General features: G+C 45.7%; 1 protein-coding gene across 1 annotated transcript; it reads left to right on the top strand.

Annotated features, from left to right (window-relative positions):
- The first annotated feature begins 6,380 nt into the window (after positions 1-6,380).
- On the top strand, positions 6,381-17,995 carry mmel1 (membrane metallo-endopeptidase-like 1). Its single transcript, XM_047026414.1, has 24 exons — positions 6,381-6,563; positions 8,295-8,471; positions 8,742-8,786; positions 9,135-9,194; positions 9,502-9,663; positions 9,878-9,958; positions 10,341-10,436; positions 11,281-11,399; positions 11,815-11,880; positions 12,160-12,294; positions 12,627-12,716; positions 13,372-13,508; positions 13,697-13,790; positions 14,049-14,177; positions 14,538-14,636; positions 14,773-14,856; positions 15,207-15,310; positions 15,581-15,639; positions 16,131-16,250; positions 16,360-16,493; positions 16,607-16,672; positions 16,775-16,870; positions 17,462-17,538; positions 17,754-17,995. The coding sequence occupies exons 2-24, from the start codon at positions 8,315-8,317 to the stop codon at positions 17,851-17,853; spliced, it is 2,310 nt and encodes a 769-aa protein (XP_046882370.1). The 5' UTR covers positions 6,381-6,563; positions 8,295-8,314; the 3' UTR covers positions 17,854-17,995.
- Positions 17,996-19,883: the final 1,888 nt, after the last annotated feature.

Here is a 19,883-nt window from a genome sequence, read left to right as displayed (position 1 = left end):
AAAGTTACTTTTGTACTTATGGGTGACAAGTATGTTATGGATGTCTCAATGGTTTAATAGTATTATTTTTATTAGGGTGAAAATGTTATGTGTTTTAGCCATATTCTGTTAGCAAAAAGCAACAATAGAATTCTTGAAGTAGCCTACATAACGTTATCTCATGCATAAGCAAAGGGTTCTCTGTGATCAACTCAGATTGAATTTGTGATGTGTGGCAAGTGGCTCTACATGAATCCCATCCTGGACTAAATAATGACTGTCTTGACCTTGCAAGTCCAAGGGTGCAGATCCGGTGTTTAAATGTAGTTTTACATGATCTCTGTTGTTGTTTTACCTCTATTCAGCCTTTTTCAGTTTCTCTGCTTGAGAGCTGCAGTCGTCACTGAGGGACTGTTGGGATTAACCCGCCTCACAGGCCATACAAGAGAAAATAAACTCAAGCCTACATAAATACACCTAAAATATCTGTCTAAATAAAATACAAAATTTGCTGTCTATATATGTTCATATTTCGGATAAGAACAGGCCATTCTGGACCGTCGATTGTTCCAAAATCAACAAATATCAGGGGTTAAAAGTGTAATATTTCATACCTCAATACTTTTTTATGTGAGTCTAGACAATCTGAAACAGATTGTATTTACAGCTTAATATTTGTAATATTCATTTCCAAAAGGAACACTATTTAGGATAAATGTGTGCATAGCAGACCACTAGCATTAGATTACCTGGACAGTAGTGAGGGATCATTGAAAGGTTCAAACAGAGAACAGGGGCACCTGTCAGAGGAGCTGGCCGTGTGGTATTGAGGAGGGGGTGGCTGTGCTGATAAAGGGACAGCAAGAGTCAATTGTTCCCGCTACGAGTGCGATAGCAGGGAGATGCCATTAAGATAAGGAGGATTAGGCCTGCTACAGGGACAGTGCTGTCCTGGCTGCCACCGACTGAGGGACAGGTGGAGAGATCACGCAGGCTGGGAAAAGCCATAGACAGGAGGAGGTACAGCGTCACTCTCAACCTTCACTGCACCGGCCACGGGGGGTGTACGAACAACACACTCTGGCTGGATGGAGGGCAGTGCAACATCACGATGTAAAACAGTGGAAGGAGACTGTTAATGTACAGGTTATCAACACATGTATAGTATGTAGGGACCTCATCTGTCCTTATCACATAGACTGCGAGAGCAATATTCTTCTTGTTAAAATTCACGACCTAGTGTTGCAGTTCAGGTCAGTTCCTTTCACTGAATAGAAGGTTTGCATGGTGTACTTCAGACAGACAGAAAGAATGTAAAGCCCCTTGTTAAAGGAGTCACCAGAACACCAGGAGAAGAGAAATGGAACTTTCTGAGCCAAGTTTACTGTTGGTGTGATAAACACTGCTCTCCTCTCATAGCTTTCAACAGGTCATCCCCCCTGGTGGTGAAGTGAGTTTGCTATGCAGCTGTTTTTTTTTCATGAAACTGACCTGCAAATGTGGACACTCAGTTCTCCAACCATCGTCACCAGGGTAACAATGACAGAACCACTCCAGAGTACACGCACAAGAGACAAAATAAGGTGCTGCAGTACGGGGCCCGTATAGATGAGTCATTCTAATGGCATATAGTTAGTAGAAACAGCATGGCTAGGAGTATACTGTAATCATATATTGTGTATGGATGTTGAACACTTAATTGTACATCATAATAGCCTTGCTTAACTCCCCAGATTAGCTGAATGGTAATTTACTTTCAGCAACACAGATCGAGCTCTTAAGGCAACATTTTTACACACACACACACACATACACACACAGACACACAGACATGCACACACAAACACACACACAGACACACACACAAACACGCGACTTATGCATTCACTAGGCCTAACGTTATCATCGCTACCTCATATGCCCCACAAGTAGACTATTATTTTCCGTCTTTGAAAACGGCTTTTCTTTTTAAAGCAACTTATCACCAAAGCAATTATGCTCAGGGGCTTTGCATGAGTGCAGGTGGAGACACCAAAGACGTGCTGAAACAGGGTGTGTATGAGGAGCCAGCTCCAACACAGTAAGATCTGGCTTACATTCTGTCTCCACAGGAACCCACCAATTTACCCCAGCAATGACAGCCAGATGAGCAACCAGGACACAGAATCAAATCAGTCAGAACTGAGCGGGGAGTAATTCTGTTGCTTTAGCATTGAGCAGCTTACAGTATATACGAGGGTTTCTATAACAGACGACATGTCCGTCGGGCCTTGGCTGTGTCTTTATTCAAATGGAGTTGAGAAACCAGGCGGTAAAACCAGGCGGCAAATCTAGGCAGTAGGAGTAGTTAATCTCAGCCAGTCACTGCTCCGTGTGTAAGGCCAGCCCATTAATCCACAGACCGCTGCCGTGCCGACAGCCAGTCTGTTGGGAAGACTAACGCTGTCACACTACACAGGCTGCTACTCCTATCTAACTAGAATCGATGCCACGGTATTTCACCCAGAATTCCCCCCCCAAACCCCATGTGGGGCTACATAACCTCAAATACTTGTTTTGGGTCCAAGCCAAAAAGATGCAGGGGCTCTATTGTTTTCCTACTGTGGAAAAAAATTGGGATTTCCTGTGTGCCTACATTATTCACTAATCAATAGAACTAGTCATTGGATACTAGTTAGGATGTTCTCATGGGAGCTTGCAATTAATACGAGTAGATTGTGTCTATGTAATAGATGTTCGGGGTCAGGAGAAAGTACTGGCTAAACGTCCCTTGTCATGACTACAAGGAGAGTTCCAACTATGATTTTATATGCCATATAATTTTATTCCATGTTATTTTATTTTATCGTATTTTATTTGATATTATATTGTATATCTCTGCCCGTATTTTGTTGTACATGTTATCTTGTTTATATTATGTTTACTGTATGCACCTGCCCACCAAAGTAAATTCCCTGCTTGTGACCCCTACTTGGGGATTAAACACTATTCTAATTCTGATGATCTCTCTAGTCTGAGAGTGGTCCTGGGTTGAGCTGTGTTCAACTTTTGTACATTGTAACCTAGTAAAAATGTTGAAGTCAATCCACTCTACATGTCAAAAACTGAGCTCCATACAAAACATAGTAATCAGAAACGACCTAACCAAATTATTTGACGCCTACAAACATCTAAACATTTAGTTTATTACATAAGTCATTATAAGCTCAATGGTTGAGCCAGTTGTCATAATTGCAGGCCTAATTTGCCATACAGTGCTGCATGTACAGTTCTGCCTAAGTGGTGTTTGCTACGTTTAAATTAACATTAGCATTTTTTGTTAAATACTCTTGTATTTTCAGTTCTCATTTACATATTATGATGATTTTCACCTCTTTTTTTTACCGGACTCCAGATCAATCTTAGTGTATTACAGTAAAGAAGGCCCCTGTCTTCCTAAGCCTTCTCGTGTCCTCCCTTGCTCCCCAGGGTCCTAAAGGTGTTCAAATGATCTGTTCTCCCTACATGTTCTCCATACATGTTCTTCCTTACTCTCCAGGCTAAAGGCATACCAGCTACACCCCTACTTTCCATAGTCCATATCCTTGATGCTCATATCGTCACGTCTGATCACATTGCTCACTTCTAAATATTTTCTTTTTAAGTCATTTTGGTATTACTTTAGTATATGTAGCCTACATGTTAATTTGGCTTCAGACATAGTTTTTTTTCTGACTTTATGTGATTGAAAAGACAGAAATGTGTGTTTTCTCAGCTTTTATCTGTTTTGGACTTGTCTTCTACCAGAGGAGAAAACCAAGTTTAAAAAGTTTTGGTTTGGATGAGATTTTAGAAATAAATAGTTATCTTTGATGTGAGATGGTATCAGCTCTTAGAAGTGTAACGCAATGGGATTCACACACAAAATGATGCCAATTACCAAGTTATACAATACTGAGACCCACTTATGGTAACTTGTCTCAGAACTGAAATTAATTGAATCCATGAACATATTTGTAATGATGCATTAACAGTGTTAATTTAGTGGAAAATCTCATAATAACTCCAAATAAGGAACTCAAGATTGGAGTCGTTTATGTCAAAGAAAAACATTAACATTAATATATTTGAAGCCACAAAATGTAGGCTAGGATGTGCTAGTGGTATTGTTTGAAGTAAAAGTAGATAATCTGTATGCAACCAGGAATTGAATCTGTGACATTGAAAATATACAATCACACAGGGACGCCTTCTGAAGAACCTCTTCAGACCTCCAGCCCACAGACACTTACTTTTCATGTTTCCTCTACAGAGACCTCTCAGTGTTCTCAGGGACTGTGTTTTCCAGAGATATTCTGGTACATGGCTTTTAGCTAGTAAGTAGTGTTCTTTTCATCAAAGACATGGACTCATCAGTAATAACATTATTAAAAAGCTTTCAAAGCTTGTTTTTCAAAGCCTAATCATAAAGGCAGTAAAGTATTTCCTCCTGGTCTGAAAGAGTCTAAACACACACACACACACACACACACACACACACACTGCAGACACAAACACACGCACACATGGCACTGCTTTACAAGCATGCTGCACAACAAATACATCTCTAATGATTGTATTTGAACTTCTTCACTTAAACAATTAGACATGTTCTTGGCGAGCACAGGGGGGCCGTAAGAGTTGAGCACACAGGTGTTTGACATCGTTCAGACATCAAGCCACATGGAATAACAAATGTGTAAAGACAAGCCAGTAAACATTTCTGTCTCAGTCGCAGCAAGAGAGAAGGAGACCACAGGTTAGAACATGTGGGATAACAAGCCGAGGCATCTGGCTTCAGTGACGCCAAGGCACGGTCCGAAGCAGTTAGGAGATCTTGAAGAGTTTGTTCTGATGTTCTCCTTTATGGTTCATTCTAATCAACTGTGTAGCAACACGCTCAACAGGTTGTTCAATGGGACAGTGAAATATGTTGGCTGTGCTGTTGCAGTGAGGTGTTTTCTGTTTGCAAACAGGCAACAAATGAAAGTCAAACCAGGTAACTGTAGCCTGTAAGCCATCCTTGGTCTTTGCTGTGCTCCCCACTTACCTGTCAAATCATTTGACTGAGAAAGTTACTGATCCAATCCATAGTGTTCTGCAATTACAGTAAACACTTCCAATCAGTTACTGTCCACAACTAATTTTAACAGAACTTGTGTGTTGGCAGTCTAATCTCAGGGTTTGTTTCTTTGTGGAGTTTATTGACTTAAGGAGTTGTCCGGTGAACTTTCCTCCAAGCAAAATCTATTTGGGATTATGAACAGATTTTGCATGCCTCAACAGCCCTATTTTAAGGTTTTACGGGATGGTACTATTGCACAAATAGTCCTTTTTGTTGATCTGCAGTCTCATGAGACAGTGAGATTAGCTGTCACTCGCCCGCTCACTCACTCACTCGCTTTTTATATAGTCTTTTGTTTTAATCCTCCTTGAAATACAGCGTTTTACTGTACATATTTGTGATTGTTTTCTCCCAAATGTGTTTACAGTCATTTAACCCACACACGCATGCTTCCTGAATATGATATTTATTCATGTGTTGCAAGCAGCAGGACCTCCTGCCTCTCACGGACAGCTGGGCTGGAGAAGGGGCCGTTCTCTGGACACAGTGGCTTCCTCCCTCTCTTTCTAATATCAGTTAATTACTGCAGTTAATCAGGCTGTTGATGAGCCTGGGCACCACGCCATTTTACCACTCTGACACAGACGGGGGGGGGGGGGGGGGGGGGGGAGGAGCTTGGGATGTTGAAGGGGAGTCTGGGTCGGTAGGATGGGCTGGGGTTAGAGCCAGGGCTGTAGATTTGAGTCAAATCAAAAGCTAAAGCTGGATCTGGAGTGGGTACTGGACTGTTCCTGGGGCTGACAGTATGACAGTAAACACCCTAGTTTAGACCCTAGTCACATGGCGCAAGTCAGTAAATACTTCAATAATCCATACATTCCATTTGCACATTTCTCGGAGCACAGGATTTATGTCTGAGCCTTCCAAGAGTCCCCTCCTCTGACGGCTTCTCTCTCTGCTCTTCACTGAGCAGCTGGGAGCATTCAATAGTAACCCCTTTGACAACATGAAAAACGGAGAAAGAAACTGATATAATTGCTACACCCTCTTCATCCCCCTCTCCTCTCCTCCCCTCGCCTCTCCTTTCACCAGTCCTTTCCCCCTGTGATTTCATTTCATCACCATCACTATATCACAGGCAGACTCCTTCCACATTTTCCTCCTCCCCTCTCCTACTTCGTCTCCCATCTATTTCTTCCAACCCTTCCTCCCTCTCCTCACCCCCCCCCGTCTGTCTCCCCTTGCCTCTCTCTCTCTCTCTCTCTCTCTCTCTCTCTCTCTCTCTCTCTCTCTCTCTCTCTCTCTCTCTTGCTCTCTCTCTCTCTCCCTTTCTCTCACTCCCTCACACAAGCTGTGCCCGGGGGACCAGATAGTCTCTCCTGCATCCAGCGGAGCACACGCTCATTTCTCCACACACCAGCTCTGAGTGAGAACTCAGTAGGGGTGTCTGGGATAGCTGGCAAAGGGACGTTTCTGGGATTGCTACCAACCAGACACACAGGTAAGGAGCGCTGGGCTCTTACACACACTTCAGAGGTGTAGGACACCTGTACACACACACAACTCAGGACTGTCAGCATGTCACAACCGATACTTACAGCGCATTTCCAGGTGGAATTAGGTTATCTGTTACTACATGCAAGATGCATCTGATAGCCAGACAAACATAAGTGAACATTGGTGGTTCTCAGACATAGATTAAGTTCCTCGTATACTGTATGTGTCCAGTAGGGAAATTCACATGCATTGTATCTTGGATGACACTGTAACTACGTGGTGCAATGTACTTTGTAGCATTTTTGTGCATTTCAATTTTGTGCAGAATTGACACCTGTAGTTAACAAATTGTTAGTGTGAAACTCCTCTGGTTTCTACAGTTACAAGCTGACTTAAAGACTTATTGTTTGTTTTGATATCTGTGGCACATTGCTCACACATATCACTCACTCTGCTGACCTCATAGCTAATCCCCTCAAGGGTCTGGCCACACAGTACCAGCCACTAAACAACACAATTAGCTACATGCAATCACAAAAGTAAAGGGTTCTACAAGCAAACATGTATCCATTCTTGGTCAGCCACACACACAGCCCAACACAGGGTTTCCTTCTGTCGAGCATTTTTTGATCATCAAATTACCTATTAGCAGTTTTTAGTTTTAACATATGTAATTCAACACCCTAACATTTATCGTTGTTATTTGAATGTAGAACCTGTGTTTTCCGCATAAGTCAGTATTCGGGGTTACATCACTTTTGAAAGAAAATGCTGTGGAATTTAATTTAAACTGCTTTACCGTTTAGTTTTTTTGCTCAATTAAGGCCTATCAGTCATTTCCTGAGCTCTAATGAACTTTTAGCTATAAGCCTACACTCGATTTGTTTAAATAAGAAACAACAGAAACGGGCATAAAGGCATATAGTTATACATGACAGTAACTCATTAGGAAACGATGTCTTAAAGTCACCACAACGACGGATATATGATCTCGTCGGTCTGTGCCAGTCTTTCCACGCGGTGGAATACCTTCTCCCATCAGCGTAACCTTTCTGCCCCCGGCTCATCCATCACAGCGGTGGCACTGCCAGACGTGTGCCCATGTGTATTCATCAGCCGGAGGTAATGGGCCCTAGCTGCATGAACCTCTGATTTACAGCAGCGCTCTCCTGTCAGTCTTAATGACGGTGCAACAGGCCGCCGATGGAGGAACAGGTGCCTCCTCCTGAATAGAATGCAGAGTAATGCCGCAGCTGAACGCCATGGGTGATTATGTTTTGTTCCCCCACCAGTGCTCATTTGCAGCATTGTGATAATAGAACATCACGATGAATGGGTAATAGTGCTCTTTGATGTATGGCTCAGACCTCCTGTTAGGATATCTCAAAGGGGCCTTATCCCATTGAGCATGCAGTCACAAGCCTCACTCCTAGCAGATGTGGGTGCATGGACGCACATTACTGTAAGCCTACCGCCTGGACACACCGAAGTCGGTCATTTGATTGCTTTGATTACAAGTGGGCTACGTTGCTCAAGCACGTAGGCTTATGGATATCCAGTGTAGATACAAAACACATTGTTTGACAACAACGGGTGATTTTATGCACTCACGTCCCTAGGCTCGCTCTATATCTCTGAGGGAATGCTGCATCACGCACTGCATTACAGACCAGTCACGGGCGCGTACGCTTTGTGCCAGTATACCCTTCACAAACCACGCTATACTTTTTTTCAGAGAGCAGGGGAGAGACAAGAATGGGCAAATCCGAAAGCCAACTGGACATCATGGAAAAATCTACCAAACCAGAAAAGCGCCATTGGACTGTTGCGGAGATCGGACTATCCGTGTTGTTGTTGCTGGTCAGTTGCGCTCTGGCCGGTCTTATAGTCCTGTACACGTCTGCTCTGAAAGGTAAGAACGTGTGTAACCACGGAGCAAGTCATCATGCTTATCTGATCCAAATTATGTTAATTACAATAGCATATTGAATGTACATTTTACTGTAAATAGAGTAATTTTGACTGTTGGAATGCATCGATGAATGGATCCATACCAGCCACTGCTAAGTAAACTTTCTTAATGCGTAACAGGCAGTCGATTCTGTTAAAAGCTCGTATATAATTCAGTAAGACCCTAAAGTAAATGTCCTCCCTGTTTTGTTTTTGATCGTTATCAATGCAGAGCGAAGTAACAGACCAGGTGTGTCCAGGAACTCAGTCTCTGAAGGTGAGTCTAGGCACCTTGCGTTTCCTCCACCCACTATGGGGCGTCAGAGGAATTCTCTGATCCATGTGGCCCCTTCATTCTATTCCCTGCCTCATCAGCAGAGTCAGACAAAAGTGAGAGTTAAGGACAGTGCTGACACAACCCATTCCTTTCTGTACCAGACAGGCAGAAAGACAGACAGACAGAAAGACAGGCAGACATACAGGCAGACAGACAGGCAGGCAGACATGTTCAGCTTTGATAAGACCACATGCCAATGAAAGCACAAGCCTAAATTGTGTTTTTAAACCAGTAAACCACGGACTGGTTGCTACTGTATCTAATGCCTAATGACTATGTTGTTTCCAGGGCAGCTGTATCGCTCCAGCATCAACAATGTGTGCACAACTCCGGAGTGTGTGACAGCAGGTGACAAACAGAGCATCCGTGCCGCTGGTCAACAACGTTTCTGTTCTCCAATGAGCTAAAACGCCTCACAGATAATGTTCAAAACACAACATCGAAACTAAAAATGGCCACGACACAATAAAACGAGAATTCCCTTTGATGAATCGGTTCGATCAACCCCCCTCTTTTCATTCACTCCCTCATTCTGTCCTCGTTCCACTTTGTCCACCACCTCTCATTTCTTCTTCTCCTCCTACTTGCTTCTCCTCTTTTGTGCACACCCCCCATTTCTTTGCCCCCTCTCCCATCCTCTCTGTCTGTGGCCCAGGCGCCCGTCTCCTGCAGAACATGGATGCCACCGTGGAGCCATGTCAGAACTTCTACCAGTACGCTTGCGGGGGCTGGCTGGAGAGCCATGTGATTCCAGAGACCAGCTCTCGCCACAGTGTCTTTGACATCCTGAGAGACAAGCTGGAGATTGTCCTCAAAGGTCAGTGTGGGTGAGTTGCCATAGTAACCCTAAGGTCAGCTGGGCGGGGCCTGGGACATCTAAACAGAGACCTGCTGGTCAGCTGTTGCTGTGTCTGAAGTGAGAGGGCTTACCTAAAGTCACGTTTTAGTAGAGGTGTTGTCTCATCTTTCATTTATGAGATGGATGTAAACGATCTGTCAGGGCGGTCTCTCTTCTGCTTGGTTTCTACCAGGTGTTCTTGAGACAGAAAATGAACAGGACCGGGAAGCCATAAAGAAGGCCAAAACCCTCTACACCTCCTGCATGAACGAGAGTAAGTGGTGCACTTGTCAGCCTGACGCTGGACAGAGTACTGACTCCCTATGGTCAAAAACGCTGACTGACACGAGAATATCTGCATGCGGGTGTGTATGCACGTCTGTTTGTGTGTGTATGTTTGTGTATTCCTCTGTGTGTGTGTGTGTTTGTGTATTTATGTTTGTGTGTGTCTGTGTGTGTGTCTGTCTGTCTGTGTGTGTGTGTGTGTGTGTGTATGTCGGTGTCTGAGTGTGTGTGTGTGTCTGTGTGTGTGTGTATGTCGGTGTCTGTGTGTGTGTCTGTGTGTGTGTGTGTGTGTATGTTGTTGTTTCTGTCTCTGTGTGTGTGTGTGTGTGTGTGTGTGTCTGTGTGTCTGTCTGTGTGTGTGTCTCCTGCAGGTCTGATTGAGCAGCGTGACTCCCAGCCCCTCCTCAGGCTCATTGACAGTGTAGGAGACTGGCCTGTTGCCTCAGAGGACTGGAACAGCACCACGGGTACTAAACACACATACTCTCCGTCATCTCTGACAACACACTAAATAAAAAACACACACGCCCACAGACACACTGCGCTTTGAACCACATGAACACGCACATCTGGTTGTTGGAGCATTCAAGGGAAATCATGACAGACAGACTGACAGAGAGAGAGAGTGAGAGAGAGAGAGAGAGAGAGAGAGAGAGAGAGAGAGAGAGAGCAGAGAGAGAGAGAGAGAGAGAGAGAGAGAGAGAGAGAGAGAGAGAGAGAGAGAGAGAGAGAGAGAGGAAGAGAGAGAGCGAGAGAACGAGAAGAGACAGACAGGCAGGCAGAAAGACAGACAGACAGATAGGCCGACAGATCTTTAAGGTGATAGACCTGAGCTGAGCATTCAGGTGTTGTGATTTGGGGCGTGTTGAGTGGGCAGAGCAGGTTCTCAATCAGGACTGTGACCGCTTCTTAAAATAGCGTCTCCTGACTGCTGACTGTGTAATTACATGTAATCATAAGAGCATGGTTCAAACAGAATTAACCACGCATCAGTGCATCTGCAGACACAGATTCATGGTTGCTGAGGAGCAACAGGAGGAAGGGTTGCTCTAGGTTCTAAGGGGTAGTTAGCTGGTCTTTGTAAACGTCTCCTTGTTAAATGGGTGGCACAATATCGCATTAACGCCACTGTTGTACCTCTAAATCAACTGACCATGTCCAGTCTGTAAAGCATTACATTTATGCTTAATTGAATCCCAAGTTTAATGCACTGAACTCCTGTTCTGTCCTCGGGAGTCATTATCCTTTATGAGTACATGACTCTGAAGGTGTGCTAGTGTGAGGGTTTGATGTTCCTGGTGTTTCCCTCAGAGGATGCCTGGAGTCTGGAGGACACGCTGATCAAACTCACCTCTCGCTTCCACAAGAAGGTGCTGCTGGACATGTACGTGTGGACGGACGACCGCGACTCCAGCCGCCACATCATCTACGTGAGTCCAGCACAGGGGCCGTGTGACAGCACAGCACAGGGTCCTTGTGACAGCACAGGGTCCTTGTGACAGCACAGGGTCCTTGTGACAGCACAGCACAGGGTCCGTGTGACAGCACAGCACAGGGTCCTTGTGACAGCACAGCACAGGGGCCGTGTGACAACACAGCACAGGGTCCGTGTGACAGTACAGGAAGAAGCTGTTACTTAGAGTGACAGCAATGAGCCACAGGTCCAACAACAATCAGTATTTATAAGTCAGTTTGCAACTGTAGACACTGGAGGAGTTTCACATGAACATTTTGTCAGCTGCTGTTTCTGCACAAATCATTCAAATGATTGACCTTTCTGTGGTCTTTTGGGCCACTGTCCAGAGTAGTATGACAGTGTTGAGCTGACCACTGCTGTTTTGACAGATCGACCAGCCTGGACTGGGAATGCCATCCAGAGACTACTACTATAACGATGGAAACTACAAAAAGGTAACTTTCCTAGTCTAGAGTCGAGTTTAGTTTTATTTTAGCAGACATTTTCACTCAAAAGCAAAGTACAAATAGTGCATACAATAAGGACAGCAGAAAATCAAAGACCTAAAGGGCACAGTATTTGTCTGGATAGTGTCACTGTATTTTTATCCGACACAGTGAAACAAAAACAGGAAATAAAGTATGATTGTTGAAATGCTGTTTGTTTATCACAGTGACTCCCAGACAATGGGAAAACAGGAACATCACTATGTGTGTGTGTGTGTCTGTATTCAGGTACGAGAGGCCTACTTACAGTTCATGGTTTCCATGGCGAAGATCGCACGAGAGGACCGGAACTTGACCCAGGATGATGAGCGCGTGTGGGAGGAAATGCTGCAGGTGCTGGAGCTGGAGACAGACATCGCCAACGTGAGTATCCTGTCTCCTAACAGAAGGTACATTTGTAAGATGGGACAAAGGAAGTAAACATCATGACAAGATGACACATCTAGCCCTTCCCCTTACTTAACCCAGTGGAGACAGAGTCAGAAATACAGTATGCTTGTCAAAAAAGGAGTAATATAATTCTGTATACCGGTACATCATCTATGAATGACAAAGAATTGGTCTTTATTCTCCAATGAGAGTCAACAGAACTTGTTATGATTCCTCTCTCTATGCACAAGATATACTGTACATCTCTGTATACAAGGTATATCGGACGTCCTAGCATGTCTGGGGTGTTGTTGTGTGTTGTCAAGGCGACGTCCCCAGCCGAGGAGAGGCAGGACGTCACCGTGCTCTACAACAAGATGACCCTCAGCGAGCTCCAGGACACCTTCAGTCTCAACGTAGGTGCAGACTGCTCCCCTCCACCCCGGTCACTGGCCCTCTGCTCCCCTCCACCCCAGTCACTGGCCCTCTGCTCCCCTCCACCCTGGTCACTGGCCCTCTGCTCCCCTCCACCCCAGTCACTGGCCCTCTGCTCCCCTCCACCCCAGTCACTGGCCCTCTGCTCCCCTCCACCCCAGTCACTGGCCCTCTGCTCCCCTCCACCCCAGTCACTGGCCCTCTGCTCCCCTCCACCCCGGTCACTGGCCCTCTGCTCCCCTCCACCCCGGTCACTGGCCCTCTGCTCCCCTCCACCCCGGTCACTGGCCCTCTGCTCCCCTCCACCCCGGTCACTGGCCCTCTGCTCCCCTCCACCCCGGTCACTGGCCCTCTGCTCCCCTCCACCCCGGTCACTGGCCCTCTGCTCCCCTCCACCCCGGTCACTGGCCCTCTGCTCCCCTCCACCCTGGTTACTGGCCCTCTGCTCCCCTCCACCCTGGTCACTGGCCTTGGAGGTCCTGGAGATACACTTAAAAAATAGTTTTTCTTCTTTGGTGTCTGTTCAAATCCAGTCTGTAGTATCTTCTGCATGAGGACACACTAAGGCAAAAATTTGTTGAAACTGGTCGTGCCTGGTTGCAACACTTGGCTCAAACGGAGCTCTGTTCTGTTAAGGGCTTCAACTGGACCCGCTTCGTCCAAGGAATACTGTCCAGTGTGGATGTTGAGCTGCGGCAGGACGAGGAGGTGGTGGTGTACAGCGCCCCCTACCTTGAAAAGATGAACAGCGTTCTCTCCAAACACAGTGTCAGGTCAGATGGAATACCTCAGCGCTAACATGTTGTGTGGGCTACAGAACGGCCCAGATTATCATCATGGTCACAGCCATTTACGTTTGTGTGTGGATGGGTTTGGATGGATGTCTGCATGGACGCGTGTGTTCATGTGTGCGTTCATGTGTGTGCGTATCATTCACGAGAATATGAACGGACTCCCACAGGACCATGCAGAACTACCTGACGTGGCAGCTCGTCATTGAGAGAGTCAGCAGCTTGAGCCGGCGTTTCAAGGATGCCAGGTCTCAGTACAGGAAGGTGAGATGAGATGTCTGACAGTATTAGGAGGAAGACTTCCTCATTAGGAACACATGACAACGTTTTCACAAGGCAAATGGTACTGGAGGATTGGACTTGACACTTGTGACTTGTCTCTGTGAGTGTTTGTGTGGGTGTGTGTTTCTGTGGGAGTATGTGTGTGTGTGTGTTTATGTGAGTATGTGTGTGTGACTGTGTGTGTTTGCGTGTGTGTTTGTGTATGTGTGTGTGTCTGTGTGTGTGTGTCTACTTGGCCAGGCTCTGTATGGGACCACTGTGGAGGAAGCACGTTGGCGGGACTGTGTGCGTTATGTTCAGAGCAGCATGGAGAATGCCGTTGGAGCCCTCTATGTTCGGGAGACCTTCGCTGGGGAGAGCAAGCGCATGGTGAGTCACAGCCCCAGATAGGAGGCAGACAAACAGGAAACTCTCCCTCTGGCTCTGCTATTACTGTACAGCACTGCCACAACACTAGCTTAGTCTGCTGAAAGGAAACCATTATTGTCAGCAGCACAGAGGTTTTTGTCCGTTCAGCTTCCCGTCTGCCAAATAAGAAATGTGAACAATATACAGTTTCAAGTTAAAACAAGTCAAAACATTGAATTAACTCATTTTTACAAGATGCTGTATAAGATAAGTCACACGGTTTGTGTTTTACTTGAAACATCTCGTCAACAAACGTCATTTTTTACTTCATGAAGATTTGATTTGATTCGATCTACATTTGAACTTGGCTGTTGTGGGCAGGTGAGTGATCTCATCAGTAAGATCCAGGAAGCGTATGTGGAGACTCTGGAGGAGCTGAGCTGGATGGATGGCCCCTCCAAAGAGAAGGCAAGAGAGAAGGTACAAACAGCACAGGGGGAAAACTCTCAAACTGTGAAACAAGAACATGTGTTTCAACAATAAGCAGGTCTGCCCGGAAGTGCCTGTCTTGTTCACCGTGTCCCTGAGCCTGGCACTCTGCTGCTTCCTCATCCAGGCCATGGCCATCAAGGAGCACATTGGATACCCGGACCATATTCTGGAAGACAGCAATCAGAAGCTGGATCAGGAGTATGCACATGTAAGGGAGACCATTTGACACACCTCTCACCTCTCTCCTCCACCCCAAGGATTACCTGAGTTCATTTTCCCCTTTGGGATTGTACAGGTTTTATTAAACCGTATCACAGAGCAGTTTGGAGGGAAAGAAGAAGGTGTGTATCAAGCAATAACTCTTGTTGGGTAGATATGGAAAGGCGTACAAGGATATGGAAAGTGAGTTGATTTAAAATGGGGACGGACATTGTTTAATTTTCAAAGGGGGGCCTGATAGACTGAGCTTCAGAAGTACTGCCGTAGTGGCCATAGAGAGGTTAAGATGATCTGTCATCAAGTGTGGTTTGGATAATCGGGGTTCCGTCCTTCCTTCAGTTGAATTTCAGCGAGGAAAACTACTTTGAGAACATCCTGGAGAACCTTGAGGCCGAAGCCCACAAGAGTCTTAAGAAGCTTCGTGAGCCTGTGGACCCTGACCTGTAAGCTGCCTGGCATCATGGTCAACACTGACAGTGCACAACACAAAAACACACTCCCAGCTTCCCCCTACATGATTACTTGGGGAAGCAGCCAGTCTGCTCATTGGGACTTGTTTAAGGATAGATGCTTTGCTTTTGGGGAACAGGGTTGGGTCTCTGGATTTGATATCACACGTATCATCAACTCAAATACATGATCCTACATCAGTGCATTGAGACATGCAGAAGTGAGTGACGAGACACTGACTGTGGCGTTCTCTTCTAACCAAGGTGGATCATCGGTGCTGCCGTGGTGAACGCCTTTTACTCGCCAAACAGAAACCAGATTGGTAAGACTCTGAGACCATGCCACAGCGCGCCGCGCCACATACAGGCTGTGCATCCGAACCAGATGATTTGAACTGATATGAGTCTGCTTGTGTGTCAGACTGAGTGCCTCAGTGCTGCTATCACCTCATTCAGAACTATGATTGCCTGTAATGACATCCTTCCACTGTTGATAGAATAAACTAGTTTCAGGCTCCAGTGAACGCCACCTCTGTGGTTGAGAGACAAAAGAGGTTTTGTGGCGCCACAATGCATGCGATTCAGACAATGTTTCAGTAATACTGCACTGCTAGTTTGACGATAATAGGCTGTGGTGATTTCAGGCCAAAGCTGGATCTTGTTCCCTTCATTTGCTGGGTTATGTGTGTGTGCGCGGTTGTGTGTCTTACTGGGTTGTGTGTCTGTACATGCATATGTGCATGCGTGTGTATGGGTGTGTGCGCTTGTGTGTGCCACATGTACACCATGTCTGATTTGTCATCTCTTCATCCAGTCTTCCCAGCTGGAATCCTGCAGCCTCCCTTCTTCAGCAAGAAGCAGCTTCAGGCTCTCAACTTTGGGGGGATTGGGATGGTGATTGGACATGAGATCACCCATGGCTTTGATGACAATGGTGGGGCATCTGTGGTAGTGCAAAGCACATGATGGAACTGATTAAAAGGGTGCATGCCTTGCCAAGCGTTCACATGCTTGTGACTCCAGTCCTCTATCTTGTGATGCAGGGCGTAACTTTGACAAGGATGGTAACATGCTGAACTGGTGGAGTAACTACTCAGCAGAGCACTTCAAGGACCAGTCACAGTGCATGGTTCAACAGTATGGTAACTTCCACTGGAAGCTCGCAGGGGGACAAAATGTAAGTTCTCCGAGTTCGAAGACTGTTCTACGTGTGCGTGTGGATGTGTGTGCTTGCGTGTGTGTGCACATGTTTGCGCGTGTGTTTGAAGACACGTATGTGTGTTGCCTCAGGTCAGTGGAATCAGCACCTTGGGGGAGAACATCGCTGACAATGGAGGAGTTCGACAAGCTTACAAGGTCTGCGTCCACGCAGTGATTCTCAACTGATATCCCCATCTCATAAACCTGTTAGACATCGCTTTGTCACCAAAACAAACCTGTGTCTGTGTGCGACCACAGGCCTATCTGAAGTGGGTCGAGAGAGAGGGGGAGGAGCCTCGTTTGCCTGGTCTGGACATGGACCATAAACAGCTGTTTTTTCTGAACTTTGCCCAAGTGAGTAAAAAGTCTTGAAGTAATGAATGACCTACTTTTCTTTTTCTTTATCACAACAACCAATTGCTGCACTCGGCAGGCGTCCGGCTGGCCCTGCTGTTTGTGACATCTCATGAAGGGGCACGGGGAAAGTGCTCGAAATTCTTGGTTTTCTGAAAATAAACAACTGTGCAATGGGGTTTGGCAACATACAATTCAAACAACCGCGTATCATGATTTTGGATGGAGACTACTTATGTAAGGGTCAACCATCTCTGCCAAAATAAAGAGAAATGCGGTGCCAGACAAAATATACAACCCAGAAAACAGTGTGTGGCTGTGTTGGACACTGCAGCCAAAGCAAGTCAAAAGCCTGTTACAAATCGGTACAACAGCCACACAGAGTTCCTGCTGGGATTATGGACTTAGGCAGCCGTGCAACGCAGCTCTCTCAAGCATATTATCTTCACTTCATGGGAAGGATTTAAAGGGAGTAGTAGCCATTAAATATTGTTCCTTAAAGGTTCAGTTCGCTAACTTTATGAGAAGTAGCAAAAAACAGACAGAATGGTCTGCTTTGATCAAACCTGAACTAATGTATGTCTCCCCTAGGTGTGGTGTGGTGCCTATCGGCCTGAATATGCCAGCCAGTCTATCAAAACAGACTCCCACAGTCCCCTAGAATACAGGTATGGACCTACTGTCATTGAAGAAGGATTCTAAAACACAGCAACGTATTTAGAAAGTACATTTTAGTGTTGGATATTTCAAATGCTTAATGTGCCTGAATGTAATTTCCCTGTGTAATATAAACACGTGAATTGCCCCAGGAGTGTCAATCCTACTGCAGCTGGTGGAGATGTTGTTGACAGAGGTCTGCTACTGTCTCTCTCTTCTCTCACAGGGTACTTGGCTCCCTGCAGAACTTCGGTGCTTTTGCCGAAGCGTTCCAGTGCAAAAAAGGCACTCCCATGAACCCTGAGTCCAAGTGTCGGGTGTGGTAGTCCTCTTCTGCCCTCCCTGTGGTATTTCTTGACAGGGGGCAGTGGAACACAAGAGAACAGTTAGCTACCCACCAGTGTTCCACACACCTCACAGACATGTCCTGCCTCAGAGCTTGTCTCATTTATTTACATGGCAGGGGGAGGGGGGGAGGGGGGAGGGGGGAGGGGGGAGGGGGGAGGGGGGAGGGGGGGGGGGAGGGGGAAGGGGGGATGGGGGATGGGGGAGGGTGGTTACTGGCTTAAATACAGAGACATTCACACCAATGTGCAAATATTCAGTATCAATTGGCTGGTTACTGCTTGGATTACAGTCCAGCTTCATTGCTCCAAACAGACTCATACTGCAACACGGCAGGAGAACGCCTGCTTGAGTGTGTGTGTGGCTTCTCAATTTAGAACTTTAGTTAACTTGTTGGCAAGTGGATTAGCTGTGTACTGTACCACTGTGGTTGGTGCCTTGCTTATAGGATGGGGCACCTTCTAATCGGGGGAAATTAAGACCTTGTGAAATATTGTACACTTTAGGGCTATGGCCTGACTTTAAATGGTTTGACCGCCTTTAAAAAAAAATTATGCCCTGAAGTTATTAAACCTACTTGGGCTTTCTGTCAAGTCATATGGAAATACTCAATCCTTTGAAGTCCACAAGTGGCTAACAGTAGGGTTATGGTTAAACAGTAACAGTAGGTCTTTGTGCTCCAAAACAGTTGTTATGCCGACGGGAACGAAGCATAAACACTAGGTCTCTTATGACAGCACAAGGAGGAAGGCTGGAGCTGGACAGAGTCACACACGCTCGCTTGGCTTTGTTCAGTTTCATTTCCTTTGAAATGAAACGATTTACCTGAAGACTTAAAGACTGTTAGAAATCATTTGCAGCTTTAACCTTTAATAGACATATTGAAAATGTAAAAGTTGAAAATGTTTTTTTATTTTTTGCTGCAGCTGTGTGACTCGTAGACGATCAGTGTCTATCGGAGATGTGCTTGCAAATATATTTAGTGTTTGTTTAGTGAAATAGCTATATAATTTGGAATTTGTTCATGATGTTCAGCCAAGGAGAGTATTTAATTCATGATGGATACACAATACTCACAATAACCTCAAGATCATGTCGTGACAATGTTGAGGTAGATTGACAGCTCATTTCATAATTTAGCTGGCACCACAAATACTGTCAGAGAGGGCATTGTTATTGTTAAGTCCAAGTCTATGAAACAATTTTAAGATTCCTTGCATAGATAGAAAACAGACTACCCACAATGTAATATAGGTTTTTTTCACAGGCATCACTTGGTGTGTGTCTGTGGCTGTAGGGTAGAGGCCACCTGTCTCAAACAGATGCTTCTCTGACTTAGCCTCAGCTGGTGTTACAGCTGCAAAACAGGACTCGTGATCCGAAACGAGATTGAAGTTGGCGATTTACACACGGGAGCATACACACAAACACACAGACACACACAGACAGACATCCACCCAAACGTACACATCACACGCTCACACACACACACGAGACTCTTTCTGTTTTTGAGAACACTGTCTCGTATCATTAGTAACGTCTGAGTCTGTGTTCCTACATAAAGACCAGTGGCTGTTGCTTTGACCTGGACCAGATCTCAAGAGCTCCTTTCACTGTGCTCCTGAACATGTTCCTAACGATGGTTCTTATTCTGCGTGAGCTACCTTGGGCTTCCAGAGAGAACTGATAGGGGCTTCATCACACTTCCTTGGAGTGAGAAATGGAGTCAGAAACATGTCACACATTCTGAAGGTATTTAGTGAGCTACAAAAATGGATGTATACATAAATGCGTCAGCCGTGATTGAACACATGAAACATCCTTTGAAAGAGTAGCTCCGTTCAGGCTTCAGGCTTGAACTAGACTCTGAGAACTGAGGATCGGAACACCACTTAGAGGTTGAGTTAGGGATGTGTAGAGAAAATGATGGGGGGGGGGAAAAACCATAAGGCTTGTGAGTGAGAAAGGCTGTCGACCAGAGCAGGGGGGCGCAGGGACTACTGGGTAAACA

Source organism: Hypomesus transpacificus, chromosome 9, assembly GCF_021917145.1.
Source record: "Hypomesus transpacificus isolate Combined female chromosome 9, fHypTra1, whole genome shotgun sequence".
NCBI lineage: Eukaryota > Metazoa > Chordata > Actinopteri > Osmeriformes > Osmeridae > Hypomesus > Hypomesus transpacificus.
This window is presented reverse-complemented; position numbering and strand designations above follow the sequence as displayed.